This window comes from Aythya ferina, assembly GCF_964211825.1.
Source record: "Aythya ferina genome assembly, contig: HAP1_SCAFFOLD_37, whole genome shotgun sequence".
Classification (NCBI taxonomy): Eukaryota; Metazoa; Chordata; class Aves; order Anseriformes; family Anatidae; genus Aythya; species Aythya ferina.
The window spans coordinates 727,069-752,895 of NW_028181461.1; the positions used below are offsets into that span (position 1 = coordinate 727,069).

General features: G+C 51.8%; 3 protein-coding genes across 3 annotated transcripts in view; all 3 read left to right on the forward strand.

Moving 5' to 3' along the window:
* The window catches only part of LOC311428217 (antigen WC1.1-like), a 197,570-nt gene that overhangs the window by 160,118 nt on the left and 11,625 nt on the right, over positions 1-25,827 (forward strand). The window lies entirely within an intron of this gene.
* LOC311428252 (olfactory receptor 14C36-like) lies at positions 15,741-16,673 on the forward strand (the record flags this gene model as incomplete). The annotated part of the gene is made up of 1 exon (XM_084539786.1): positions 15,741-16,673. One exon carries the CDS (start codon positions 15,741-15,743, stop codon positions 16,671-16,673), a length of 933 nt encoding a protein of 310 aa, XP_084395912.1.
* On the forward strand, positions 20,635-21,609 carry LOC311428253 (olfactory receptor 14A16-like; the record flags this gene model as incomplete). The annotated part of the gene is made up of 1 exon (XM_084539787.1): positions 20,635-21,609. One exon carries the CDS (start codon positions 20,635-20,637, stop codon positions 21,607-21,609), a length of 975 nt encoding a protein of 324 aa, XP_084395913.1.

Consider the following 25,827-nt stretch of genomic DNA (forward strand, 5'->3'; position numbering starts at 1 on the left):
TGCTGGCCACACTGCTTCTGATACAAGCCAGGATGCTGTTTGCCCTCCTGGCCACCTGAGCACACTGCTGGCTCATAATCAGCCAACTATCCTCCAATACTCCAAGGTCCTTCTCTGCCTGACAGCTCTCCAACCATTCCTCTCCCAGCCTGTAGCTCTGCTTGGGGTTGTTGTGCCCCAGGTGCAGGACCCGGCACTTGGCCTTGTTGAACTTCATGCAGTTGGCCTCAGCCCATCGGTGCAGCCTATCCAGATCCTCCTGCAGAGCCTTCCTACCCTCGAGCAGATCGACACACACCCCTAACTTGGTGTCTGCGAACTTACTGAGGGTGCACTCGATCCCCTCATTCAGATCATCGATAAAGATTTTAAAGAGGACTGGCCGTAGTCCTGAGCCCTGGGGGACTCCACTAGTGACCGGCCTCCAAGTGGCTTTAGCTCCAGTTAAATGTAACTGGACTACAACAGCAGGCATGCTTCTAGCTACACGCACCTTTTTCCAGAGAGCAAACTGAAGCACATGGCAACCCCCAGGCTGCTGCACCCTGAGGGGCAAGGGCAGAGCAAAGCCCAGGCTGGCACAACACAAAGCGTTGGGGACGGCCATGGCTGCGGAATGCTGGCCCCAAGGGCGGTTGGGCGGTTGGGCAGGCCTGTACCGGCTGCCTGTGCTGACGGGGAGGCTGCTCGGCTGCCTGCTCCTCCCGCTCAAGTGTCCGCTCCATAGACAAACTCAACCAGAGGGAGTCAGCTTCTTTTTTCTTTCTCTTCAAGCAGGATGGTGAAATGATAGGGTCAGGATGCGAGTGACCACTGCATGAGGATGAGGGGACAGGGACGGACTCGGTGAGTCGTTGGAGACCCTTGGGCACAGAGGCAAGCGCTGCCCATGGTTACAGAGGGATGCTGCTCTGTTTGGTGCTTTTCCTCTTTCAGACAGAAACACACCTAGTGATGAGACCGGACCATGGCACACTGCTGGCCTCTCTTGCTTTGGGAACTCAGCCAGAAAACATGCCAACGCTCTCCAGGACAGATAAGACAGCCCCCAGCCATTCCCCACCATGGTGTCACTACACTAAGTGGGAATATGGCACATTTAAGGTACAAGGAACATCTCCTGGACATCAGGAAGATGGGAGATGGACAGCCTTGGTGTGAGGCTGGGAGAGCCTCGTGCAAAGAGGAAGGACAAGGCTTCCAGTGCTGAGAGGGGGTGGCTACTCGGTTCGTCACCTCCTCTTTTAGAGCTGGAGACAGTGAGAGTGCTGGAATGAAGCCATGGCACACTCCTGGACTGTCTCGCATTGAGAAGTCAGCTGGAAAAGGTGTCAACAATCTCCAGGACAGGTAATTTCGCCCCAAACCACACCCAACAACGGCCTCATAGCAAGCAGGACAGTGACATGCTTGGGCCAGGACGGGAGTGACCGCTCCATCAGGATGACAGGAGATGGATTGACGTGGTGAGACGCTCGGGTCCATCGGGCACAGAGGCAGGGTCAGCCCCTGGTCACACGGGGATGCTGCTCCATTTGTTCTTTCTCTTATTAAAGCCAGACACACACAGCGATGGGAAGCAGACGACGGCACAATCGTGGCGACTCTCCCTTTGAGAAGACATCTGGAAGGAACATCCAGCACTCTCCAGGACAGGTAAGATCGCCCTAACCCACACCCACCACCCATAACAGTAAGCAGGAAGGTGACATGCTCGAGCCAGCAGTGCATCATGAGGGCGATGGGACAGGGACAGCTTTGGTGAGTCGCTAGAGACCCTCGGGCACAGAGGAAGGGGCTGCCCTGTTCACAGAGTGATGCTGCTCCGTTTGGTGCTTCTTCTCTATCAGCCAGAATCACACGGCGATTGGACCAGACCATGGCACAATCCTGGCTGCTCTCCCCTTTAGAAGTCATCTGGGAGGAATAGCTGCCGATGCTCTCCAGGAAAGGTAAGATTGTCCCAACCCACACCCACCATGTTCTAACAGCAAGGAGGACGGTGACATGATCGGGGTAGGATGGGAGTGGTCTCTGTATCAGGATGACGGAACAATGACAGCCTCGGTGACTCGCTTGAGACCCTCGGGCATAGAGGCAGGGGCTTCCCGTGCTTAGAGAGGGATGCTGCTCTGTTTGGGGCTTCTTCTCTTTCAGCCAGAATCACACAGCGATGGCACAAAACCACAGCACACTCCAGGCCACTCTCCCCTTGAGAAATCAGCTGGAATAAGAGCTGCCAACCCTCTCCAGGACAGGTATGATCGCCCCAACCTACGCCCAGCAGGCTGTTACAGCAAGCAGGATGGTGACACGCTTGGGCCAGGATGGCAATGACCTCTCCATGAGGACAAAGGGTCATGGACAGTCTCGGTGAGTCGCTAGATAATCTTGAACAGAGAGGCAGGAGCTGCCATGGTCGCAGGGGGTTGCTGTTCCATTTGGTACTTTCCCACGTTCAGCCAGAAACAGCACAATCCTGGCCTCTCTGCCCTCGAGTAGTAGCTGGAAGAGCTGCCAATGCTCTCCAGGAAAGGTAAGATCACCCCAGCCCACACCCACCAGCCTCGAATAGCAAGCAGGAAGGTGACATGATCGCAGTAGGATGGGAGTGACCCCTGGATCAGTATGATGGAACACAGACTGCCTCGGTGAGTCGCGGTAGAGCCTCGGGCAGAGAGGCAGGGGCTGCCCATGTTCACAGAGGGATGCTGCTCTATTTGGAGCTTCTTCTCTTTCAGCCAGAATCACACGGCGAGTGGACCAAACCACGGCACAATCCTGGCTGCTCTACCCTTGAGATGTCAGCTGTAAGGAAGAGCTGCCAATGCTCTCCAGGACAGGTAAGATTGCCCAAACCCACAGCACCAGGTTCTATTAGCAAGCAGGACGGTGACATGATCAGGGAAGGACGGGAGTGGCCACTGTATCAGGATGACGGAACAATGACAGCCTCGGTGAGTCGCTGGAGACCCTCAGGCACAGAAGTAGGGGCTGCCTGTGCTCTCAGAGGGATGCTGCTTAGTTTGGTGCTCCTGTTTTGCAGCCAGATTCACACAGCCATGGGACGGGAGCACAGTACAGTCCTGGCCTCTCTCCCCTTGAGAAGTCATCTGGAAGGAACATCCAGCGCTCTCCAGGACAGTTAAGATCGCCCCAACCCACACCCACCAGCCTCGAACAGCAAGCAGGAAGGTGACATGATCGGGTCAGGATGGCAGTGACCTCTCCATGAGGAAGACAGGATACAGACCGCCTCGGTGAGTCGCTAGATACTCGAGCAGAGAGGCAGGGGCTGCCCATGGCCACAGGGGGTTGCTGCTCCGTTTGGTGCTTCTTCTCTTTCAGCCAGACACACACAGTGACGAGACGAGCACGGCAAACTTCTGGCCTCTCTGCCCTTGAGCAATCATCTGGGAGGAAGAGCTGCCAACGCTCTCCAGGACAGGTAAGATTGCCCTAACCCACACCCACAATGTTCTAACAGCAAGGAGGATGGTGACATCATCGGGGTAGGACGGGAGTGGTCTCTGTATCAGGATGACAGAACAATGACAGCCTTGGTGACTCGCTGGAGACCCTCGGGCAGAGAGACAGGGGCTGACCATGGTCACAGGGGGTTGCTGCTCCTTTTGGTGCTTCTCTTTTGCAGCCAGAATCACACTGCGATGGCACCAAACCACAGCACACTCCTGGCCACTCTCCCCTTGAGAAATCACCTGGAATAAGAGCTGCCAGCCCTCTCCAGGACAGGTAAGATCGCCCCAACCCACACCCCCGATGGTCCACAGCATGCAGGAAGCTGACAGAATGGGGGCAGGACGGCAGTGAATGCTGCATGAGGAAGACGGTCCACAGACAGGCTTGATGAGTCGCTAGATGCTCTTGAGCTGAGAGGCAGGGGCTGCCCATGGTCACAGGGAGGTGCTGCTTTGTTTTGTGTTTCTTCTCTTTCAGCCAGAATCACACAGTGACAAGACCAGACCACGGCAAACTTCTGGCCTCTCTGCCCTCGACCGCTCAACTGGAAGGAAAATCTGCCAAAGCTCTCCAGGACAGGTAAGATTTCCCCAACCCACACCCACTAGGCTCTAACAGCAAGCACGACAGTGAAACGATCGGGGTAGGATGGGCAGTGACCCCTGGATCAGGATGATGGAACACGGACAGCCTTGGTGAGTCGTGGTAGACTCGGGCAGAGAGGCAGGGGCTGCCCAAGATCACATGGGGGTGCTCCTCCGTTTGTTTTGTCTTTTATTAAAGTCAGACACACACAGCGATGGGACGAGACCATGGCACAGTCCTGGCCTCTCTCCCCTTGAGAAATCAGCAGGAAGGAACTTCCAGCACTCTCCAGGACAGGTAAGACCTCATCAACCTATGCCCAGCAGGCTGTAAAAGCAAGCAGTATGGTGACACGCTCAGGCCAGGAGGGCAGTGACCGCTCCATGAGGACAACGGGACACGGATAGCCTCGGTGAGTTGCTGGAGACCCTTGGACACTCAGGCAGGGGATGCCCATGGTTACAGGGGGATGCTGCTCCGTTTGGTGCTTTTCCTCTTTCAGACAGAAACACACCTAGCGATGAGACCGGACCATGGCACACTGCTGGCCTCTCTCGCTTTGGGAACTTAGCCAGAAAAGATGCCAATGCTCTACAGGACAGATAAGAGAGCCCCAAGCCATTCCCCACCATGGTGTCACGCTTGGACCAGGAGGGCAGTGACCGCTCCATGTGGACGATGGGACAGGGACGGCCTTGGTGAGTCACTAGAGACACTCAGGCCCAGAGGCAGGGGATGCTCGTGTTCAGAGAGGAATGCTGCTCTGTCTTGTGGTGATTCTCTTTTAGCAAGAAATGCACAGCGATGGAACCAGACAATGGCACATCCTTGCCGCTCTCCCTTGAGAAGTTAGCTGTAAGGAAGAGCTGCCAACGCTCTCCAGGACAGGCAAGATCGCCCCAACCCACACCCACCAGGTTCTAAGAGCAAGAAGGATGGTGACTTGATTGGGGTAGGACGGGAGTGACCACTGGATCAGGATGATGGAGCAATGACAGTCTCGGTGAGACATGGTAGAGCCTTGGGCAGAAAGGCAGGGGCTGCCCATGGTCATGGAGGGATGCTGCTCCTCTTTTTCCTTCTCTTATTAAAGCCAGACACACACAGAATTGACTCCAGGATACATCACAGTCCTGGCCTCTCTTCTCTTGAGAAGTCAGCTGGAAGGAAGAGTTCCCAACGCAGTCCAGCACAGGCAAGATCGCCCCAACCCACACCCTTGATGGTCCACAGCAAGCAGGAAGCTGACAGTGAATGCTTGAGCTGAGAGGCAGGGACTGCCCGTGGTCACAGGGAGGTGCTGCTCCATTTGGTGCCTCTTCTCTTTCAGCCAGACACACACAGTGACGAGAGAAGGCCACAGCAAACTTCTGGCCTCTCTGCCCTCGACCGCTCATCTGGGAGGAAGAGCTGCCAACGCTCTCCAGGACAGGTAAGATCGCCCCAACCCACACCCACCAGGCTCTAATTGCAAGCAGGATGGTGACAAGTTCAAGTCAGGACAGGAGGGACGGCTGGATCAGGATGATGGGACACGGACAGCCTCGGTGAGTCGCTGGAGAACCTTGGGCACTCAGGCAAGTGCTGCCCATGGTTACAGGGGGATGCTGCTCTGTTTGGTGCTTTTCCTCTTTCAGACAAAAACATAGCTAGCAATGAGATTGGACCATGGCACACTGCTGGCCTCTCTCGCTTTGAGAACTCAGCCAGAAAAGATGCCAACACTCTCCAGGACAGATAAGACAGCCCCAAGCCATTCCCCACCACGGTGTCACCACGCAAATTGGGAATATGACACATTTAAGCTACAAGGAACATCTCCTGGACATCAGGAAGATGGGAGATGGACAGCCTTGGTGTGAGGCTGGGAGAACCTCAGTGATTCGCTAGAGACCCTCAGGCACAGAAGTAAGGGCAGCCTGTGGTCTCAGGGGGATGTTGCTCTGTTTCGTGCTTTTCCGTTTGCAGCCAGATTTACACAGCGATGGGACCAAATTACAGCACACTCCTGGTCACTCTCCCCTTGAGAAATCATCTGGAAAGAAGAGCTCCCAACGCAGTCCAGGACAGGTAAGATCCCTCCAACCTACACCGCCGATGGTCCACAGCAAGCAGGAAGCTGACAGAATGGGGGCAGGAAGGCAGTGAATGCTGCATCAAGAAAATGGGACACGGACAGCCTCGGTGAGTCGCTAGATACTCTTGAGCAGAGAGGCAGGGGCTGCCCATGGTCGCAGGGAGGTGCTGCTCCGTTTGTTGTTTTCCTCTTTTAGCCAGAAACAGCACAATCCTGGCCTCACTGCCCTCTTGCACTTAGTTCAACAGTAGAGCTGCCAATGCTCTCCAGGGCATGTTCATGTAAGATCGCCCCAACCCACACCCACCAGCCTCTAACAGCAAGCAGGATGGTGACTAGATCGGGCCAGGAGGGCAGTGACCGCTCCACGAGGACAATGGGACAAGGACGGCCTCGGTGAGTCGCTGGAGACCCTCGGGCATAGAGGCAGGGGCTGCCCGTGTTGACAGGGATGCTGCTCCGTTTGGTGCTTCTTCTCTTTCACCCAGAATCACACGGCGATTGGACCAGACCACGGCACAATCCTGGCCGATCTCCTGTTGAGAAGTCAGCTGGAATAATAGCTTCCAATGCTCTCTAGGACAGGTAAGATTGCCCCAACCCACCCCCACCACTGTCCACAGTAAGCAGGAAGGTGACAGGATCAGGCTAGGACAGGAGTGACCGTTCCATGAGGATGACAGGACACGGACAGCCTAAGTGAGTCACTAGATACACTTGAGCAGAGAGGAAGAGGGTTTATGAACAAACCATAAATGTTTGTTCACTGTCTTTTGTATTATAAAAAACAAGGAGTTCTGTTTGAGGAGCAGGAGTTGCGAAAGCTCCCTGCTGAAGTAAGGAGCTGTATAATGCTTGGCTAGACACTATGAAAATTACTTTGCTTAATGTAACAAAAAAAGAGAACCCCCTTTCCTTCTCTCTTTCTGCATCTCAGTTGCCTCTTTTGTTCAAAGACACTGTTGCAAAGCTCATGTAACCATCTCCTGATAAGTTGTTAAACTAGTGTATCAACATCCTGCCTTTCTGTCTCATGCTGGGCCAACATGACCAAATAAAAAAAAAAAAAAAACAAGTTGAACCACAATGCTGAGGAAGACTACAGCCTTCATCTTCATGACCACCAGAGGGACAGAGGTGACCCCCTAGCAACAGTGCGTGCAGTCACAGAACATACCAGGATGTGCTGTGTAATCCCAGAATTACCAAGATATAAAAAGGGACCCTGGCAGGGGTGAGGTGTGCGCCGTTGGAGGAGCGGAGACTCCCTGGCCGCCCAGCGCTGTTTTGCTTTCTGCTTGCTTACTCAATAAATTCCTTTCTATGCTTAATACAATGCTCTCTGACAATTAATTAAGGGGGCAACTTATAACATTGGTGAAGAAGAATGCAGCCTAATGTCCGTCCATTTCCTGAGCCATGGCTGGCCCCAGCGTGGGGGCTGCTGAGGAAGCCCAGAGTTGCATTTGTCCCAGCAGCTGTGGTGCCATCAAATAGTAGCTGGCCTTTTCCTGGCCTGGGAGTGTCCCAAAGGTGCTGGGACAGATGGCAAATGTCATCCTGCAGGGGAATCTGGAGCTGCCCTGTGCCTGGGCCAGGCCTCTTGTGCTGGCCTGCGGGACACAGGCACTCTGTGCTGGGGATCTCCCAGGCAAGAGACCAGGACTCCTACAGCTTCACAGACCTCCATTTCCCGAGCCATGGCTGCCCCCAGCCCTGGGGTTGCTGGGGAGGCCCAGAGCCACCTTTGTCCCAGCAGCTGTGGTGTCTTGCGAGAGGCTGCAGCTGTGGTGGCCATGCCCAGAGCCCTGCAGCAGCCTGAGGTGGGCACTGCCCTGGGGCGAGCCCAGACTGGGCTGTTGGGCTGGGCTGGACTGGGCTGCACTGGGCTGTGCTGGACTGGGGAGAGGGCATCGAAGTGGGGAGAGGTGGGCAGGGGCTGGGCAGTGCCCGGAACAGGGCAACAGCAGCATCAGGGAGTGGTGGCAGCATTTAGGGGAGGGCTCCCAGCAGGTCTTGATGCTGCAGAGCCAGGGCTGCACAAAGGGAGCCCACAGCTGCAGGGGCAGGGGAGAGGAGGCCGCTCTGGGCCCTTGCTGGCCTGGGCAGAGCAGGAAGAGGGCCCAGGGCATATGTCCCCTCACCACAGCCTGCCAGGACTTGCAAGGTGGTCATGTAGTGTCCAGGGCCAGGCTCTGCACTGTGGACACAAGCCCTGCGTGCCCTCCTCCTGCCATGCTCCATGTGGTGGCTGCAGCAGAGGGGACCCCGAGGCAGCCCCTGCATGGGACTCTGCCACTTGCCTCACCCCAGCCCTCTTCAGCACCTTCCTTGATGCTCTCTGATGCATGAAAGGACCTCCTTGTGCCTACCGGCCAGCACATCTGCTGAGGGCCAGTGCGGCTGCTGCAGGGGCAGGGAGCTCAGCATGGCCCTTGCAGCGCCCTGCCCTGGGCCTGCCTCTCCACTTGGCCTCAGCCCCGGCCTTGTCTCTGCTGGCAGGAGGGCTCTTGGCATGTGCTCCCTGGACTCCCCTTGCCTCCACACAGCTGCTGCCCACTCAGGCTGCTGCCACAAACGTGTCCTCACAAGCAGCACCACCCCTTGGGCTGCTTCTCCTGGCCTCCCCCACCCCACTGCCTGGACTCCTTGTCTCTGCTGGGCCCCTCTTTGTCACCCAAATGTGTCCCTTGGCTGTCAGCTCCCTCTCCCCTGCCCCACAGGATGAGAAGATTTGGGTGGGACATATTGCCATGGAGTGTGGAAGTATTTTTGTAATCTGCATTGGTGATGGCACAAAAAGACACTTCCTTCACCAGTGATCTACATCCTTCTTCAGGTGAATTTTCAGGATCTCTATTCATCAAAGGAGAAGAAATACTGATGGTCACGAGCACTTGCATTTCATTGCTTTCTCCATCATGGTGTTCTCCCTCATCTTCCAGGCACTTCCAGCCATCTTGAATAAAATATCCATATTGAATGTCCCCTTTCTAGCTGCCTGTCTGGACCTATAGATGTCCTGGTTTCAGTTAGAACAGAATTAATTTTCTTCCTAGTAGCTGGTGGAATGCTGTGTTTTGGCTTAGGATGAGAAGAGTGCTGATAACACCCCGATGTTTTAATTGTTGCAGAGCAGTGCTTATACCAAGCCAAGGACACCTCAGACTTTCGCTCTGTCCTGCCAACAGGCAGGCTGGGGGTGCAGTAAGAGCTGGGAGGGGACAGACCCAGGACAGGTGACCCGAACTAGCCAAAGGGGTATTCCATACCATCTGACGTCATGCTAAACAATATATAGGGGTGGCTAGCCGGGGGAGGGGGCCGGACTGCTCGGGGTTAAGCTGGGCATCGGTCAGCGGGTGGTGAGCAATTGCATTGTGCATCACTTGTTTGTACATATTATTAGTAGTAGTAGTATTATCATCATTGTATTATTTTTATTATTATTATTATTATTATTTTCCTGTCTTATTAAACTGTCTTTATCTCAACTCACAGGCTTCACTTTCCATTTCTCTCCCCTGTCCCAGAGAGGGAGGGGGGAGGGTGAGCGAACGTCTGCGTGGTGTTTAGCTGCCAGCCGGGTTAAACCACGACAACTTCCCATGGTTCTCCTGCTTCGTCCTCCCCTTACTCTTTGATCAATCAGACCACTCTCACTGACCCAGTTGCTGCTTTGAGCTTCATTGAGTTCAAGCTTGACCATCAATTAGCAGTCTGCTTAATTGTTTCTGTAGCAAGCTCCTCATCATTTATCATTGAATTAAGATCATACGGAATAATAGTAATCTTAAAACCTAGAATTTCCTATCAGTCAGTAGAAAATACTAAATTTACAGTCATGCTTTTGGGAAGGTAAACCTGACTGGAGACAAGATGAGGAACTTGTTTTGCTGTTTGGGAAATTGCTGCGTGTTTATTCCTGCCTGTTTTATAATACGGAAAAACCCTTCTGTGTGCAGCCAGGTCTCTAAGGAAAGGAGGTGGGAGCTGGTGCAAAGGGGCTCTAACATCCAGCTGCAGACTTCAGTGCAGAAGTGTGGAGTAAGAAAAAGTGATGCAAGCACCAGGTGGCCAATGAGAGAAGTGTCAGGGTTGGGGTGGTGAGGAGCAAGGTTGACCATGCACTGTCAGACCTCAAGAGTCTGCTTTTCCTCCCTATGGACGTCTCCATAGGAGAAGCCTTGGATTAATATCAATTGAAGAAAGATGCTCAAAACTGAAATGCAACAAAAATCATCCTTTAAAATGAGAAAAGACTTGTATTAGGTGCTTTTTGAAATCTTTCTCCTTAACTACACTATGAAAGCTCTCCAATTAGTTGTCCTAATCTTGAAGACTTGAATAAAACTATGGAAGACATGGTTCTTTAGTTGTTTCTGCATTTTAATGAGTTCCATGGTGGATTTTGGTGCTTAGTCTGTGAACCTGAGGTAATGAGAGGAGAATGATGCAATTGCTTGAGCAAGTAAAGTCAGAAGGAAAAGTTGAAGTGACTTGGAGTATTAATGGGCCCCACTGAGGGCCGTTACCAGGAGATTCTCCTCAGGGACTTGTTAGGGCAGATAATTGGAGGCCATGATTACAGATAGGCAAAGCACTGTGCTGAGAAAAGTCTGGGTTTGTTGTGCTGCAGTAAAAGGGCCAGGTCCTGACTCCAGCCACTGGAAGGGAATGTCCTGCACTCCCGTGTCTGGCTCTGGGCTCTTGTTTGGGGTCTGTGGGATATGGTGGGCAGTGTGATGCCTCAAGAAGAACAATGGTATGACACCTCCCTGCCTCTGCACAGGGTCTCAAGAAAGCAATGAGCCCCCTTGCAATGACTGTATCTCATCTCCTCAGAAGCTCTATCCAAGGGGACAAAAAAGTCAGGGCTGCTGGTGCCTTCTCTTCTTGCCAGCACCCACCTCCTTGTCACCTCCAGACTTCCCTGTGCTGCCACACACTTTGTCCTATTTCCCTGATGGCTTCAGACCCATCTCTGTTCACCACCTTGCTCTCATCCTGGCATTTCTCTGGTTTCACTAATGTCTCATCAACCCTCACCAGCTGTTCCTTCAAACACAAAGCCATGGGCTGATCAAAGATACTCTTTGGGTGACCTCTAGCACCACAGCACAACCCTCTGAGGGACATTTCTTCCTCTTCATGGCCAGTGCCAACATTCCAAGGTGCACTTTCTGGAAGGTTTTCCTCTCCTGCTCTTTCCTACTACCAAAGAAAGCTCCATCAGGGTGGAAACCACTCCTAAAGTAGGCATCCCAACCCATTGGCCTTCTTGTGGCCTGTCAACTAACCAGACAGCAGTCACGTCACCAGCATCTTCTAAGCCATGGTCCAGCTGCTGACCTTACAGCTTTTTCTGTAGACACACTCAAGTCTTGTGCCTGCTGCTGTCCAGTCATGGACTCAAGTAGAAGGGACAGGACAACCCACATGCGGGTCTTCTTTCTGCCTGGATCCTTCTGGGTATGTGGGCAGAGTGGATCCCACAGTCAGCATGCCAAACAGGTGCCTTCTGCTGGCCTACCAGGACCACTGGCAGATGTCAGCTGAAAAGTACAGATCCCAGGTAGAAGTGTGACCTGTCAGCTGCTTCAGACAGAAGTGATCTCACAGTCCCTTTCTGTGACATGTTCCTGCTGCTGCCCTATCAACTGCAGAGACAGAAGTGACCTTACAGTCACTTCCACAGTCACATTCCTCCAGCTGGATTCCCACAACAACATCCCTTTATTTGTTCATCCCTTAATCCTTACTCAGAGGCTCTCTACTTTGCCATCACCAACTTGAAGTTCAACACAGTGCTAGTGTGGAACATGCTTTGTGTTAAGGGAAGGAATCAGGGTGAGCAAGAGAGGAAAGGTAATGGAAAGGGGTTATGGACTAATTTTGGCTTCAAGGGATATTGTGGTCAAAATTAGAGCAGTGGATTCCTGTCAGCGTGTAGAGTGGCATTTAGATTTAGGTAACAGATTAAAAAAGGGTAAGGGCCTCACATGACTGCTTTAGGTCAGCTTTATGGTGGCATCAACATTACCTGAATATTCTTACCTCTCCAAAATCATTACCTTCTGCTATCCAAGCTCTTCTTTCCTTCCCCAAATCTCACATCTCTCCTGGCCAGGCTCCTCCTGCCTTCCCCATATCAGTCATCTTCTTAGGGGCAGCTTTCTGATGGCTTTCATGAACTTGAGAGTATCTGTCTCACCTCTGTTGGCTACTCTGTTCCTGAGAAAGAAGCAGCTCCTAAGGCAGCATGAGGAAGGACACAAAGGCTGTCGGAGCACCCCGTGCAATGTGCCCAGCAGCTCTGCAACACCACAAAAGTGCGCTTCCTGCCTACATGTTTTGGTTCTAGAATGGCTCCTATGGACCCAGGGTAACTTTTTCCCTGCCCTCATGAAGGCTTTGTGATCCCCCAGACATCTCAGAGGCAGTGGCCCCCTCTGTGTCAAAAACTGAAAGCAGCCCTGAAGGATGAATTAGGCAAAAGCTGAAACTTCTGACATGACAAAACCTCTTCAAGACCTCTTCCTCTATGGGGCCTGCCAGGGACTTAGGAAGAGAGGATCTCACAAACTATGTGCAGAGCAGGTGCATCTGCTGGCCTATCATGGAGCCCACCAGAGGTGAGCCTAAAGGCACAGATCCCAGCCAGGAGTCAAGGGATGACCTGTCAGCTTCTTCAGAAAGAAGTCAACTCACAGGCTGTTTAACAGCCATTTGCTTCCTGCTGGACCTTCTAGACTTACTGAAGTTTCTGAGGCACCACTGCCCTCGTAATACCATACTTACAAAACGCTCCCTTCCTGGGCCAGAATCTGCCCAGGTTGAAGTGAGCTGGTTGTGATCCTTTCAGCCCATGGCACTGCTGCAGGACTCCCAGCCTCTCTGATGCACAGCAGCTAGTTCCACCAGATCATCCCCCTTCCACCAGATCAGGGGGATGGGTACCCAGAGAACAACTGGTCTTGCTGCTAAAGACTGAGGCGAAGAAGGCATTAAGCACCTCAGTCTTTTCCTCATCTCTTGTCACTAAGTTTCCCCCCACATCCGGTAAAGGATGGAGATTCTCCTTAGTCCTCCTTTTTGTGTTTCTGTATTTATAAAAACATTTTCTGTTATCTTTAACAGCAGTAGCCAGAGTGAGCTCCAGATGAGCTTTGGCCTTTCTCATTTTGTCCCTGCACAGCCTCATGACATCCTGATAGCCCTCCTGAGAGGCCTGCCCTCTTTTCAAATGTCCTAAACCCTCTTTTTCTTCCTAAACTCTAGCAGCAACTCTCTGTTCAGCCAAGCCAGTCTTCTTCCACATTGGCTCGTCTTTGGGCACATAAGGACAGACTGCTCCTGAGCCTTTAAGATTTCCTTCTTCAAGAGTGCCCAGCTTTCCTGGACTCCTCTGCCCTTCAGAACTGCCTCCCAAGAGACTCTGCCAACCAGTGTCCTGAAGAGCTCAAGGTCTGCCCTCTGGGAGTCTAAGACTGGTTTTACGATCCCTCTCCTGACTTCACCAAGAATGGAGAACTCTAACATTTCGCGGTCACTCTGCCCAAGCCAGCTGCCAACCGAAACATTTCTCACCAGTCCTTCTCTGTTTGTGAAGAGAAGGTCTAGCAGGGCACCTCCCCTGGAAGGCTCACTAACCAGCTGCATCAGGAAGCTTTCTTCCACTCTCTCCAGAAACCTCCTGGACTGCTTCCTCTGAGATGTATTGCATTTCCAGGATATATCTGTGAAGTTGAAGTCCCCCATGAGAACAAGTGCTGATGATTTTGCAGCTTTTGCCAGCTGCCTGTAGAATTCCTCATCTGTCTCCTCATCGTGGTTTGGAAGTCTATAAGATATCCCCACCAGGATGCCTGCCTTGTTGGCCTTCCTGCTGACCCTATCCCACAGGGACTCAACATTATCATTCTCAGCCTTGAGTTTCACAACATCAAAACACTTTCTAATATAGAGAGGCATGCCACCTGTGCTGCCTGTCCCTTCTGAAGACCCTATAGCCAGACATTGCAGTACTCTAATCATGGGAGTGCTCCCACCATGTTTCAGTGATGGCAACCAAGTCATAGCTTGCCTTTTGTTTCTTTGCTATTGAACAATGGCTAGAGCTGTATTATAATGGACATGCATCAATAAAATCTCTGCTAACGGCCCAGAGGAATTTGGCACTTGAAACATCACTCAAATGTCACCCTGGCACCTCCAATGTCACCCGGTGTCTGCATCTGAACAGCTCCCTTCTGCTCTCTATCGCCATTCAATATGCTGGGAGCTGAGTCAGGTAGCTGACATGCAGCTGCCTGGTTTATGCCCACCTGAACCAGGTCAAGAGGAATCCCAACTCGTGTGGGTTGTGTGATGCACGAGAGAGGAAGCTGAGCCCCCTTGTAGCCTCTGGACAGCAAATAAAGAAGTAGATGCCTTGTTTTACTCAGCTGAAACACTTCTCTCAGCAGGGGGAAGGCAGGTCCCTCCCTGTCCTTGCATGGCTGTTCTGCCTAAAACCAGGACATAAAAAAGTGATTCTTGGACCTCATAGTTTTTCTGTATGAGGAATAAAAGTGCTGGAAAAGTTTCTTTCCGAAGTAGCAGGAGGGAACATCAGTGATTACTTCAGTTTGTTTCAAAGTTGATTCCCCTGGAGGCACAGGGACTTGTCAAGAGCTCCCTGTGCTGCTGAGCTGGGCCGGGCTCCTGGGCCCAAGGGCAGCTCCTGGCAAGCAGGCAGCACTACAGAGAGACAGCTCTGCCCAGGAGCAGCTCCTCTGCACAGCACAGCAGCAGGGCTGGGGGCACTGCCTGCAGGGGACAAGGGCGGCTGAGAGAAGGGAGGGAGATGTTAAAGGCAGTGTGGAGGCGGGATGCTGAGAGCTCAGTGCGGGAGAAATCTTCACAGCCCTGAACAGGGTAAGTCTGTGGCTGCAGGGCAGCACAGCTGTTGTTCCTGGTGCCATCTCCAGATTTGCTGGCAAATCCCTCAACCTATGGGAGCTTTCAGGAGGACTCTCACTGTTTGGATAAGAGGAGAACAACAAGCTCCGGAACAGTGATTATCTGCCATAAATTACTGAAGGACAGGACATGATGTTTCTTTCTCACAGGGCTGGCTGCAGCCAGGTTGCAGTCAGGGGTGTCCAGGGCTGTGGTGCAGAGCAGGGTCCCTGCTGTGTCCCAGGGGCTGTGTGTCGGGGCAGGGCCTCTGCTGCCTGCCAGGCTCAGCACTCAGCCTGCCTGGGGAGCTGCCCAGGGTGCTGCAGGGAGAAGCTGTGGGTGGAAGGAGCACCCCCTCCCCTGGCAGGGCAAGGCAGGGTCCTGCTGTTGCCCAGAGGCTGCTTCCTGGGGTAGGCAGCTCTCAGCTCTACAGCACCCCCAGGGCATCTCTGGATGCGGTCTCTACACCCTTAGGAAATAAAACTGAGTGCTAGAGGCAAGAGAACATCTTCCTCAAAGGGAAGTAGTAGTCTGTCTTGCTGAGGAGCTTTTGATGAAACATAATCTATAGCTATAGGTATTGCACAGAGAAATTTCTCTAACTTGTTCTGTGTCTTTTCCACCATTGACAGCCATCCATGCTCTGAGGCAGCAAATGTCCAACAGCAGCTTCCCCACTGAGTTCCTCCTCTTGGCATTTGCAGACACGCGTGAGCTGCAGCTCCTGCACTTTGGGCTCTTCCTGGGCATCTACCTGGCTGCCCTCCTGGGCAACGGCCTCATCCTCACTGCCGTAGCCTGCGACCACCGCCTCCACACCCCCATGTACTTCTTCCTCCTCAACCTCGCCCTCATCGACCTGGGCACTATTACCACCACTGTTCCCAAAGCCATGGCCAACTCCCTCTGGGATACCACAGCCATTTCCTATGCAGGTTGTGCTGCTCAGGTTTTTTTCTTTTTCTTTTTCCTTTCAGCAGAGTTTTCTATTCTCACCATCATGGCCTATGACCGGTACATCGCCATCTGCAAACCTCTGCACTACGGGACAGTAATGGCCAGCAGAACTTGTGCCAACATTGCAGCAGCTGCCTGGGGCATTACTTTTCTCTATGCTGTGCTGCACACTGCCAATACCTTTTCCTTCCCCCTCTGCCAAGGCAATGCCCTGGACCAGTTCTTCTGTGAAATACCCCAGATCCTCAGGCTTTCCTGCTCAGATGCCTACCTCAGAGAATTTGGGCTTATTGTGGTTAGTGCTGTTTTAGCATCTGGGTGTTTTGTTTTCCTTGTGCTGTCCTATGTGCAGATATTCAGGGTCGTGCTGAGGATCCCCACCCATCAAGGACAGCACAAAGCCTTTTCCACATGCCTACCTCACCTGGCCGTAGTCTCCCTGTTCATCAGCAGTGGCACATTTGCCTACCTGAAGCCTCCCTCTATGTCCTCCTCCTCCCTGAATCTTTTGCTGGCAGTTCTGTACTCGGTGGTGCCTCCAGCAGTGAACCCCCTCATCTACAGCATGAGGAACCAGGAGCTGAAGGATGCAGTGTGGAAAGTGATGTCTGGAGTTTTTCAGAAGCAATAAATGGCCTGTTTTCTTCTGCATATCACTCATAATGTAACTCAGTATATTCCCAAATATTTGTTTTCTCTATGTGTGCTTTGCTGTTTGTTGTTGTTGTTGTTGTTTTTTACCTTGATTATGATTGTGTCTACAAAGGCACAAAGACATAACATTTTTCCTCCCCGTCATTTCAGTATCTACCTGCCTTGGGTGACTCCAAGACTTGGTGGAAACAATGAGCCAGGCTCTCTGTATATTTAAATAAAAGAAAGGACTCTGCAGTGACTTTCTTGCCTGAGATCCTTCCTCAGACACATGCGATGGAACTGCAGAGGCACTTGGCTGTGTGCAGAGGTGGAGGAGAGAAGAGTCCTGGCACAGCAGCATTACCAGGGAGCCTGAGGGCTTGGTTTGTCCTGAGGTGCTCTCTTTCACCTCTCACACTCTCCTTCAGAGCCCTTCTGTTGCTGTGAGTTCTGATTGCTCTTGTTGGTTGCTCACTGAGCAACTGTGGGGAAGTCTTTTGTCCACAGGCCAGGGTCTCTAACACAGCTGGCTCCGTACCAGCATCTCCAATATGAAAGGGGATCTGGCACTGAGGGCAGTGCCTGAAGGCTCAGCTCTTCTCCCACATCTCATCTCATGGATATTGCAAAGGAACGGACTCAAAGGAGGCTCCTTGCTTTACTTCTTTCTCTGTGGGCTCAGGGCGACGAGATCAGCTGATCACCAAGGATCAGCTTTTAGGCAGGAAGGGCTGATTTTGGAATTGCCTGCTGGTGTCTGGCACCCATAGAGATGGTGACTTCACTTGCCTGTATCCACAGCATGCAATAGGTGTGAAGGTGGGCAGGTGTCTTTCTGGAGGGAACTGGAAGTCACCAGGACAGCCCATGGGATTGGCAGGAACAGTGTGTGCCAGGGAGTCAACAGGGCATGGAGCCCACAGAGCATGAGCATGTCCAAGGTGGAGCCACCCAGAGGTAAGATGCTAAACCTGGGATGGAACAGGCAAAGGAGAGCTCTGCAACTGCAGGGAACACAGCAAGCATAGAGAAAGCAGTCTGCTGAATTAGTTGTTAAACCTCTAGTGAAATTTCAAAGACTAGATTGAATGAATCACCCCAAAATGTCTCTGCCATTGGAAATGAGTGGGACTCAATGAGCTTTGTGTGTCTCTTCTACAAGGGGAAGGCGAGGAGGTGAGGTAATTTGCAGATGTCAGCAGCAGGGACAGTGCCACTGCCCTCCACTTTTCCACTTGCTGCTTTGGGGGCATTCCAGCCTGGGCTGCTCTGCTGGGCTTGGCTGGGGAGAGGACAGGGAGGTGTGGAGAGCTGGGGAGGGTCTGGGCTGTGCTGGTCTCCTGGCAAAGACAAGGAGGAGCAGCAGAGCAGGGGCTGGGCTGGGCCCTTGTTCTCTGGACACCCTGGCAGATGCTGCCCCAGGGCAATGGTCCCAGAGCAGCCCCTCACAAAGACCATTCCCAGCACTGGGCTCTTGACCCAGCTCACACAGATGGTTTGGAAGGACATGGAAGGACACCAAATGACTACATCAGGAATCCACGTTTGCCTTGTCCATATGACACTGCCCATAGTATTGGTGCAGTGAGATGAACCTGAGTGAACACAAGTGCCAGAAACTCTCCTAGGAGGAATAACCCCATGCACCAGTAGAGGTTGGGCGGTGACCTGTTATAAAGCAGCTCTGCAGAGAAGGACAAGGCAGTCCTGGTAGACAGCATGTTAGCCATGAGTCAGCAATGTTCCCTTGCACCAGCAATGTTCCCTTGGCCAAGAAGGCCAACGGTATCCTGGGGTGCATTTCAAAGAGTGTTGCCAGCAGGTCAAGAGAGGTGATCCTCCCCCTCTACTCAGCCCTGGTGAGGCCTCAACTGAAGCATTGTGTCCAGTTCTGGGCCTCCCAGTACATGGAACATGGAACTGTCCCAGTACAGGGACATGGAACTACTGAAGAGAGTCCAGAGGAGGGCTACAAAGACGATGAGGAGACTGCAGTATCTCTGATACGAGGATAGGCTGAGAGAGCGGGGCTTGTTTAGCTTGGAGAAGAGAAGTCAGAGAGGGGATGTCCCTTAGAGGGGGATGAGAGAGATATGTTCTAGGGGAGTTTTATATATCTTTTTAGCTAAAGGTAAAGATCCCATGTTAGGGAAAAGGCAAAAAGGAAGGCAATATTTTTAGGAGGCATACCCTGACAAAATGCTAATACTTACATTTCCAGTCTCTGAAGTTCTCATGGAATCTATCTTATACAACGTCTGGCACCTCAGAGGTGCTGTACTTGAGAAGAAGTTAAGAGAAATCCCAACTTTTTGTATTGAAAGTTCTGGGCCCCAGTTGAGCCTTAAGACAACAAACTCAGGATGAGATGTCTCAACTGAGTCCTTGTGATCTCTTGCCTCAGCTTGGGAAAATGGGATTCCTGCCAGTCACAGTCTGGGTGTTCTGCCTAAAAGTGGAAGAGGACAAGGTGATTCCTTGATGCAACTCATCCTGATAGGAGAAATGACACTGCTAAAAGTAAGTGTCACTCCTCGTCTGACGGAGGGATCATAGGGGATTGCGTCAGCCTGTTTCAAAGTTGGTTCCCTGAAGGCCCAGTGACAGACATCTCAAGGGACACAAGAGAGGGCAGGGACAGTGAGGCCTTGGGATGGAGCTCTGCAGCTGAGCTGGGCTGGGCTCCTGGGCCCAAGGGCAGCTCCTGGCAAGCAGGCAGCACTGCAGGGAGACAGCTCTGCCCAGGAGCAGCTCCTCTGCACAGCGCAGCAGCAGGGCTGGGGGCACTGCCTGCAGGGGACAAGGGCAGCTGAGAGAAGGGAAGGAGATGTTAAAGGCAGTGTGGAGGGGGGATGCTGAGAGCTCAGTGCAGGAGAAATCTTCACAGCCCTGAACAGGGTAAGTCTCTGTCTGCAGGGCAAGGCAGATGCAAGTATCCTAGGGGTCTCTTCTACAGTTGTCAGTTCCATGGCTGGTAGTCCCGAGGGATGTGTGGCTCTAAACTACAGTAATATAGGTTTCCTGGCTTATATACTGGCTTCTCCAGTGCAGAGGATGGAGCTGTTTCCTGGATCAATGATTTCCTGCCTAAGCTGTCAGAGGGGCAGGACATGAGGTTTCCTTCTCACAGGGCTGCTGGCAGGCTGTGAAGCCAGGTTGCAGGCAGGGTGCCCAGGGCTGTGGTGCCGAGCAGGGTCCATGCTGTGCCCCAGGGGCTGTGTGCTGGGGCAGGGCCTCTGCTGCCTGCCAGGCTCAGCACTCAGCCTGCAGAGGAGCTGCCCAGGGAGCTGTGGGCTGAAGCTGTGGCTGGTAGGAGCAGGGCAGGGTCCTGCTGGTGTCCAGAGGCTGCTGCCTTGTTCAGACTGCTCACAGATCCACAGCACCCCAGGGGCAACCTTAGGCGAGAACAAAAGGAAAGGCCAGCACATGCACTAATGGAAGGGAAGGAAATCTCTGGTGTTTCTCATTTCTTTTACCTGCCCTGAAGGAGAGTCATGGGGCATGATAATGGAGTTGTCAGGCTGTGTCCTTCACTGAGGCTTTCAGAGCATGACACTGAAAGAGAACTGTAGGTTGATGAAGAGCCTCAGAATTTCTTTTCACACCCCTCTCCTTACAGAGAACACCAGCACCACCTTTAGTGTTCCTCATGGGATTGCTGGATGTCCTGCTTGGAACGTGAAAATAGAGGTGCCTCTGGCTATTGGGCACCATAGATTCATCCCCAGCGCCCTTCACCGGATATTGTAGGGCAGTACTGACTTCTGCTAAGCCCTCAGAGGATCTTCCTGGACATTGAGGCACCTCAGAGAGAATAAAACAGAGCTCATAAGGAAGACACAGTGTATCTTGTTGAGGAGGAATCTCTGAAACACGGTAGCAGTTTTACTCAGACAAGTCTCACTAATTTGACTATTTTTCCTCCAGGGAAAGGCATCCATACCCAGAGGCAGCAAATGTCCAACAGCACCTTCCCCACTGAGTTCCTCCTCCTGCCATTCGCAGACACACGCGAGCTGCAGCTCCTGCACTTCGGGCTCTTCCTGGGCATCTACCTGGCTGCCCTCCTGGGCAACGGCCTCATCCTCACAGCCGTAGCCTGCAACCACCGCCTCCACACCCCCATGTACTTCTTCCTCCTCAACCTCACCCTCATCGACCTGGGATCCATCTCCACCACTGTTCCCAAAGCCATGGCCAATTCCCTGTGGGACATCAGGTACATTTCCTATGCAGGTTGTGCTGCACAGGTCTTTTTATTTGCTGTCTTTGTCACAGCAGAGTTTTCTCTTCTCATCATCATGGCTTATGATCGCTACATTGCCATCTGCAAACCCCTGCACTACGGGACAATAATGACCAGCAGGACTTGTGTCAACATGGCAGCAGCTGCCTGGGGCATTACTTTTGTCTATGCTGTGCTGCACACTGCCAATACCTTTTCCCTTCCCCTCTGCCAAGGCAATGCCCTGGACCAGTTCTTCTGTGAAATTCCCCAGATCCTCAAGCTCTCCTGCTCAGATGCCTACCTCAGAGAAGTTGGGCTTATTGTGGTTAGTGTCTGTTTATTATTTGGTTGTTTTGTTTTCCTTGTGCTGACCTATGTGCAGATCTTCAGGGTCGTGCTGAGGATCCCCTCACAGCAGGGCCGGCACAAAGCCTTTTCCATGTGCCTCCCTCACCTGGCTGTGGTCTCACTGTTCGTAAGCACTGCCACATTTGCTTACCTGAAGCCCCCCTCCATGTCCTCCTCCTCCCTCAACCTTTTGCTGGCAGTACTGTACTCGGTGGTGCCTCCAGCAGTGAACCCCCTCATCTACAGCATGAGGAACCAGGAGCTGAAGGATGCAGTGTGGAAAGTGATGACTGGAGTTTCTGAGAAGCAAATAACTACATGTCCATTTCATATCACTCTTAATGTTACTCATTAACGGCCAAGAAAGATCTTGTTGTTTTCTTTTTCTTTTTTTTTTTTCTTTTTTTTCTTTTTGTCTTTTTTTCTTTTTTCTCTTTTCTTTACTTATGTGGTGATATATTTTAAAAAATAAAAAATCCTTTTATTTCCTCTTCCAGTTCGCTACTGAATGTCTTGTGTGACTCTGAGACTTGGTATAAAAGAGGTGTATTTAATGGACCATTAAATATTGAATGTGTATTTAAATAAAAAGATGGTTCCTGCAGTGACTTGTCTTGCCTGAGATGCTTCCTCAGAGAAAGGTGGTGGCACTTGGCTGTGTGCAGAGGTTGAGGGGAAAAGAATCCTGGCACAGCATCAACGCCAGGGAGCCCCAGGGCTTGGTCTGTCCAAATCAGCTCTCCATTTCACCTCCCACACTCTCCCACGGAGCTCTTGTGTTGCTGCGAGGACTGATTGCACTTGTTACTTGCTCATTGTGCTGCTGCGGGCAGTCCTGTGTCTACAGGCAGGGAGAGGCCAGGGACACTTCTCTAACACAGCTGGCTCCATACCAGCATCTCCAGTATAAAAGGGGATCTGCTCAGGGCAGTGCCTGAAAGCCCAGCTCTTCTGCCAGAAATGCTCTCATGGATATTTCAAAGGAATGGACTTGAAAGAGGCTTTTGGCTTTGCTTGTTTCTCTGTGGACTCAGGCAGATAAGATAGGAGTCCCAGGATCATATTTTAGGCAGGGAGGGATGATTCCATTCCTGCCTGTTGGTGCCCAGCACCCATGAGATTTTGACTTCACCGGCCTGTATCCACAGCATGAAAGGCTGTCTTCCTGGGAGAGTCAGGGAGGACCAGCAGAGCAGGGGCTGGGCTTGGACCTTATTCTCTGGACACCCTGGCAGATGCTGCCTCAGGCCAATGGTCCAAGAGCAGCCCCTTGCAACCACTGTTCCCAGCACTGGGCTCTCGCCCCAGCTCACACAGATGGTTTCTTCCCCTGGATATGGACACTAAATGACTACATCAGGAGTCCATGTTTGCCTTGTCCATATGAGACTGCACCCGGTGTGGGTGTGGTGAGATGAACCTGAATGAGCCCAAGTGCCATAAGCTGTTCCCTAAGGGTGCCATGAATTCCAGTGGGACAGAGAGTCTAAAGTTCACTTCCCATTGGAGGTACGGTCCCCTAGAATACCATCTGAATAAAGCAATCCTAGTCATCATAACTGTCACACCAACTCTTTCTCTGCAGAGTTTGCCTAAAATATATGTTTTCCCAAAGTATATATTCAGTTCTTGAATCACTTTTCCACACATGGGTGGGCATTTCCTTTAGGATGCAATGGAGTTGCTAAAGGCTGCATGAGGAAATGTGAGGCTGGACATGTAGAAGACCTTCTGAAGCATGAGCTGGTTGGCAGGCAGAGTACCCGAGGGACTGTGAAGGGCATGCATCTGGTGCTCCTGGGTGGGATAGAAAGAGGCCTCTGAGCACAACAGCTCCTTGTGACCCTGTGGATGCTGGCTGTGAGTTCACTTCTGTCCCATCCCCTGTCTGGACAACAGCAGGGAGGCAGAGCCTCTGAGGTCACAAAGGCCTTCAGGAAGATGCCCCCAACAGGATGACACATTTGGGGAGGCCAGGGGAAAGCTGAGAGAATAAAGGTGGGAGATTTGGGGGAGAGAAGAGGGACTTGGCTAACAGAAAGGAAAGATCTGGAAGAGGTGAGAGGGGATCAGGCAAGGCTGTGCTGCTGCAACACTTACTAGGAAAACATCCATGTCAAGCCCTCGCAATATTTCTAAGCAGTAACCGTAAGCCCTACCCTAACACCTAAATGCTATCCCTCTCTCTGCAAGGAATCCACTACTCTTACTCCTAACCCCAAATCTCACCTGGCGTGGGTTAGCCAAGTCCCAAATCCATAAGGCCTTACCATGCACTCTTAGCTCAATTCTCACCCTATTCCTCAGCCTTTCATCAGCCTAGCATTGAATTCCAGCCTTAACATGATTCCTCAACAGAGCCCTGACAAAAATCCCAACAGATAACATCGTCTCTACACTAGACACAGACTAGAACCCAAAGCAGTAAACACAAGCCTCCCTCTAATACTCTGCCCAAACACTAACCCTGGAAGGCAAGATCTAATCCCTAAACCCTAACCTGAACACCTAATCCCCAAATCCTGCATTCCTGTAGTCTAGTCACCTAACTGAAGCAGTTTGGCCTCATGAAGCTGAGCAGGGCTTGAGAGGTCCTACAGCAATCCCTTGGTCTTGGAGGAGGCAGGTGAGGTGACATGGATGTGGTCAGGTCACAGAACTCAAGGAGGAGATGGGTGGGGATGCTCTGCTGAGGTTAGCTGTGCCTCAGGCTCTCAGGTGGCAGCAGGAGGCCCATGGCTGTGCAGGTGGGTGTTGGGGCACATTCTCAAAGCTTGTTTGACTATTACTTGAACTCCACAGGCTGGAAATACTGCACTGAGCACTTTGGGGATCTTTCCAGCTCAGAGCAGGTTTAGCACATGCCTTGAGCAAAGCTAGTATATCTCTGAGGAGTCCCCTTGGTCCTGGAATCACTAGCGTGTGTGTCACCCAATGTGTCCTGTCAGGAAATGCATGGGTGTGTAGAGCTGGGCCATGATAGTGTGGTCCCTGTTTCTCTGGGATGTATATATGTGTTGGGTTTGGTACAAACACCTGGGCTGGTTTCTAACCTCCCCCCTAAACACAAGTGTGGAATAGCTCACCCCCTGCCAAAACCCTCCTTGTTTTATCTCATCCATGGAGGGCAGAGCCAAAAAAAAAAAATCTCTGAGCAATTTTCCCAGGGTTTTCATCTGCTAGCAGCCCCAAAGCAACAGCAGTGTCTTGCCCTTGCCGGCTCATGGGTCTGCTGGTGCTTGTCTGGGCTCTGCTTTTACCTTGCAGGTGGGAGGTTGTATTGGGCTTACATGGAAAGGGTTTTGTAGCAGGGGGGGGGGGCTGCAAGGGTGGTCTCTTTGAGGTGTCCATAATTTGCCCCTTGTTAGGGAAGTGCAAGTTCCACATGGCTCCAAAATGGACACACTGCTGGCCAATGCTCAGCCAATGAGTGATGCTGAGCATTTTCAAGGAAGGGGAAAAAATGACATGAAAGAATAGCTGGGAGAGAAATGTGAGAAAATGTGAGAGAAACAACCAAGGTCAGTGAAGAAAGAGGGTGTGGTGGTGCTACAGGTGCTGGAGAAGAAGTTCCCCTGTGGTGCACCATGTTGGAGCAGATCTCCATGCTGCAGCTGATGGCAGACCCCATGTGGGAGCAGGTGGATGTGGCCTGAAGGAGGCTGAAGCCCTTGGAGAGACACCTCGGGAGAAAACTCCACATCAGAACTATGGAGAGCTCTAGGCAGCCTCTGGGGATGGGGCCTTTCTTCTGAAGACAAACTTATGTCAACTCTTTGACAGATGCTGCACTTGCAAGAACAGGACTCAGGATGGCATAGCCCTTCAGGAAGGAGCTACCTTTGGGATTCCCTCAAAGTGTGGAACTCCTGGCTGTGTCACAGCTTGAGTCACTGCACTGTGAATGCTGACCTAGGTCCCACCATTACAGATCCAACCTCATGCTTTCCCTGCAGCCACTCCTCACAGTCCTCCTGAACTACCATTGGTGCTGAAGACTCAAGCACACAGAGATAAAAGGAAGTGCAAGAATGCCACTGTTGTGCAAACTCAGGGACAATGATACATGCTAGTAAGTAACTGGAACAGGAGCTGAGCACCAGCTCATCACAAGCACCAGCTTCATGCTTAGTTGGTTTGAAAGGACTGAGCACAGGGCATTAGAAAAAAAAAATAATAAAATAAAATAAAATAAAATAAAATAAAATAAAATAAAATAAAATAAAATAAAATAAAATAAAATAAAATAAAATAAAATAAAATAAAATAAAATAAGAGTTACATCTTCTCAGTGTGGACTCAGCAGCAGCAACTCTGCAGAATGACAACCCATCTTGCCGCTGATAGCTTGGACAAGTGTGCAGTTTGCTGCTTGAAGAACTGTCTCAAGGCCATGCTCAAAGAGTCTGCGTGAAGAGAGATCAGTCCAGTTGGTGGATGTTACCGGTGGCATTTTCCAGGCCTCTGTACTGGGTCCAGTTTTGTTTACTGTTTTGATAAATGATCTGACTGAGAAGAACAAGTGCACCCTCAGTATATTTGCATATGATAACATGTTAGCTGGGACAGTTGA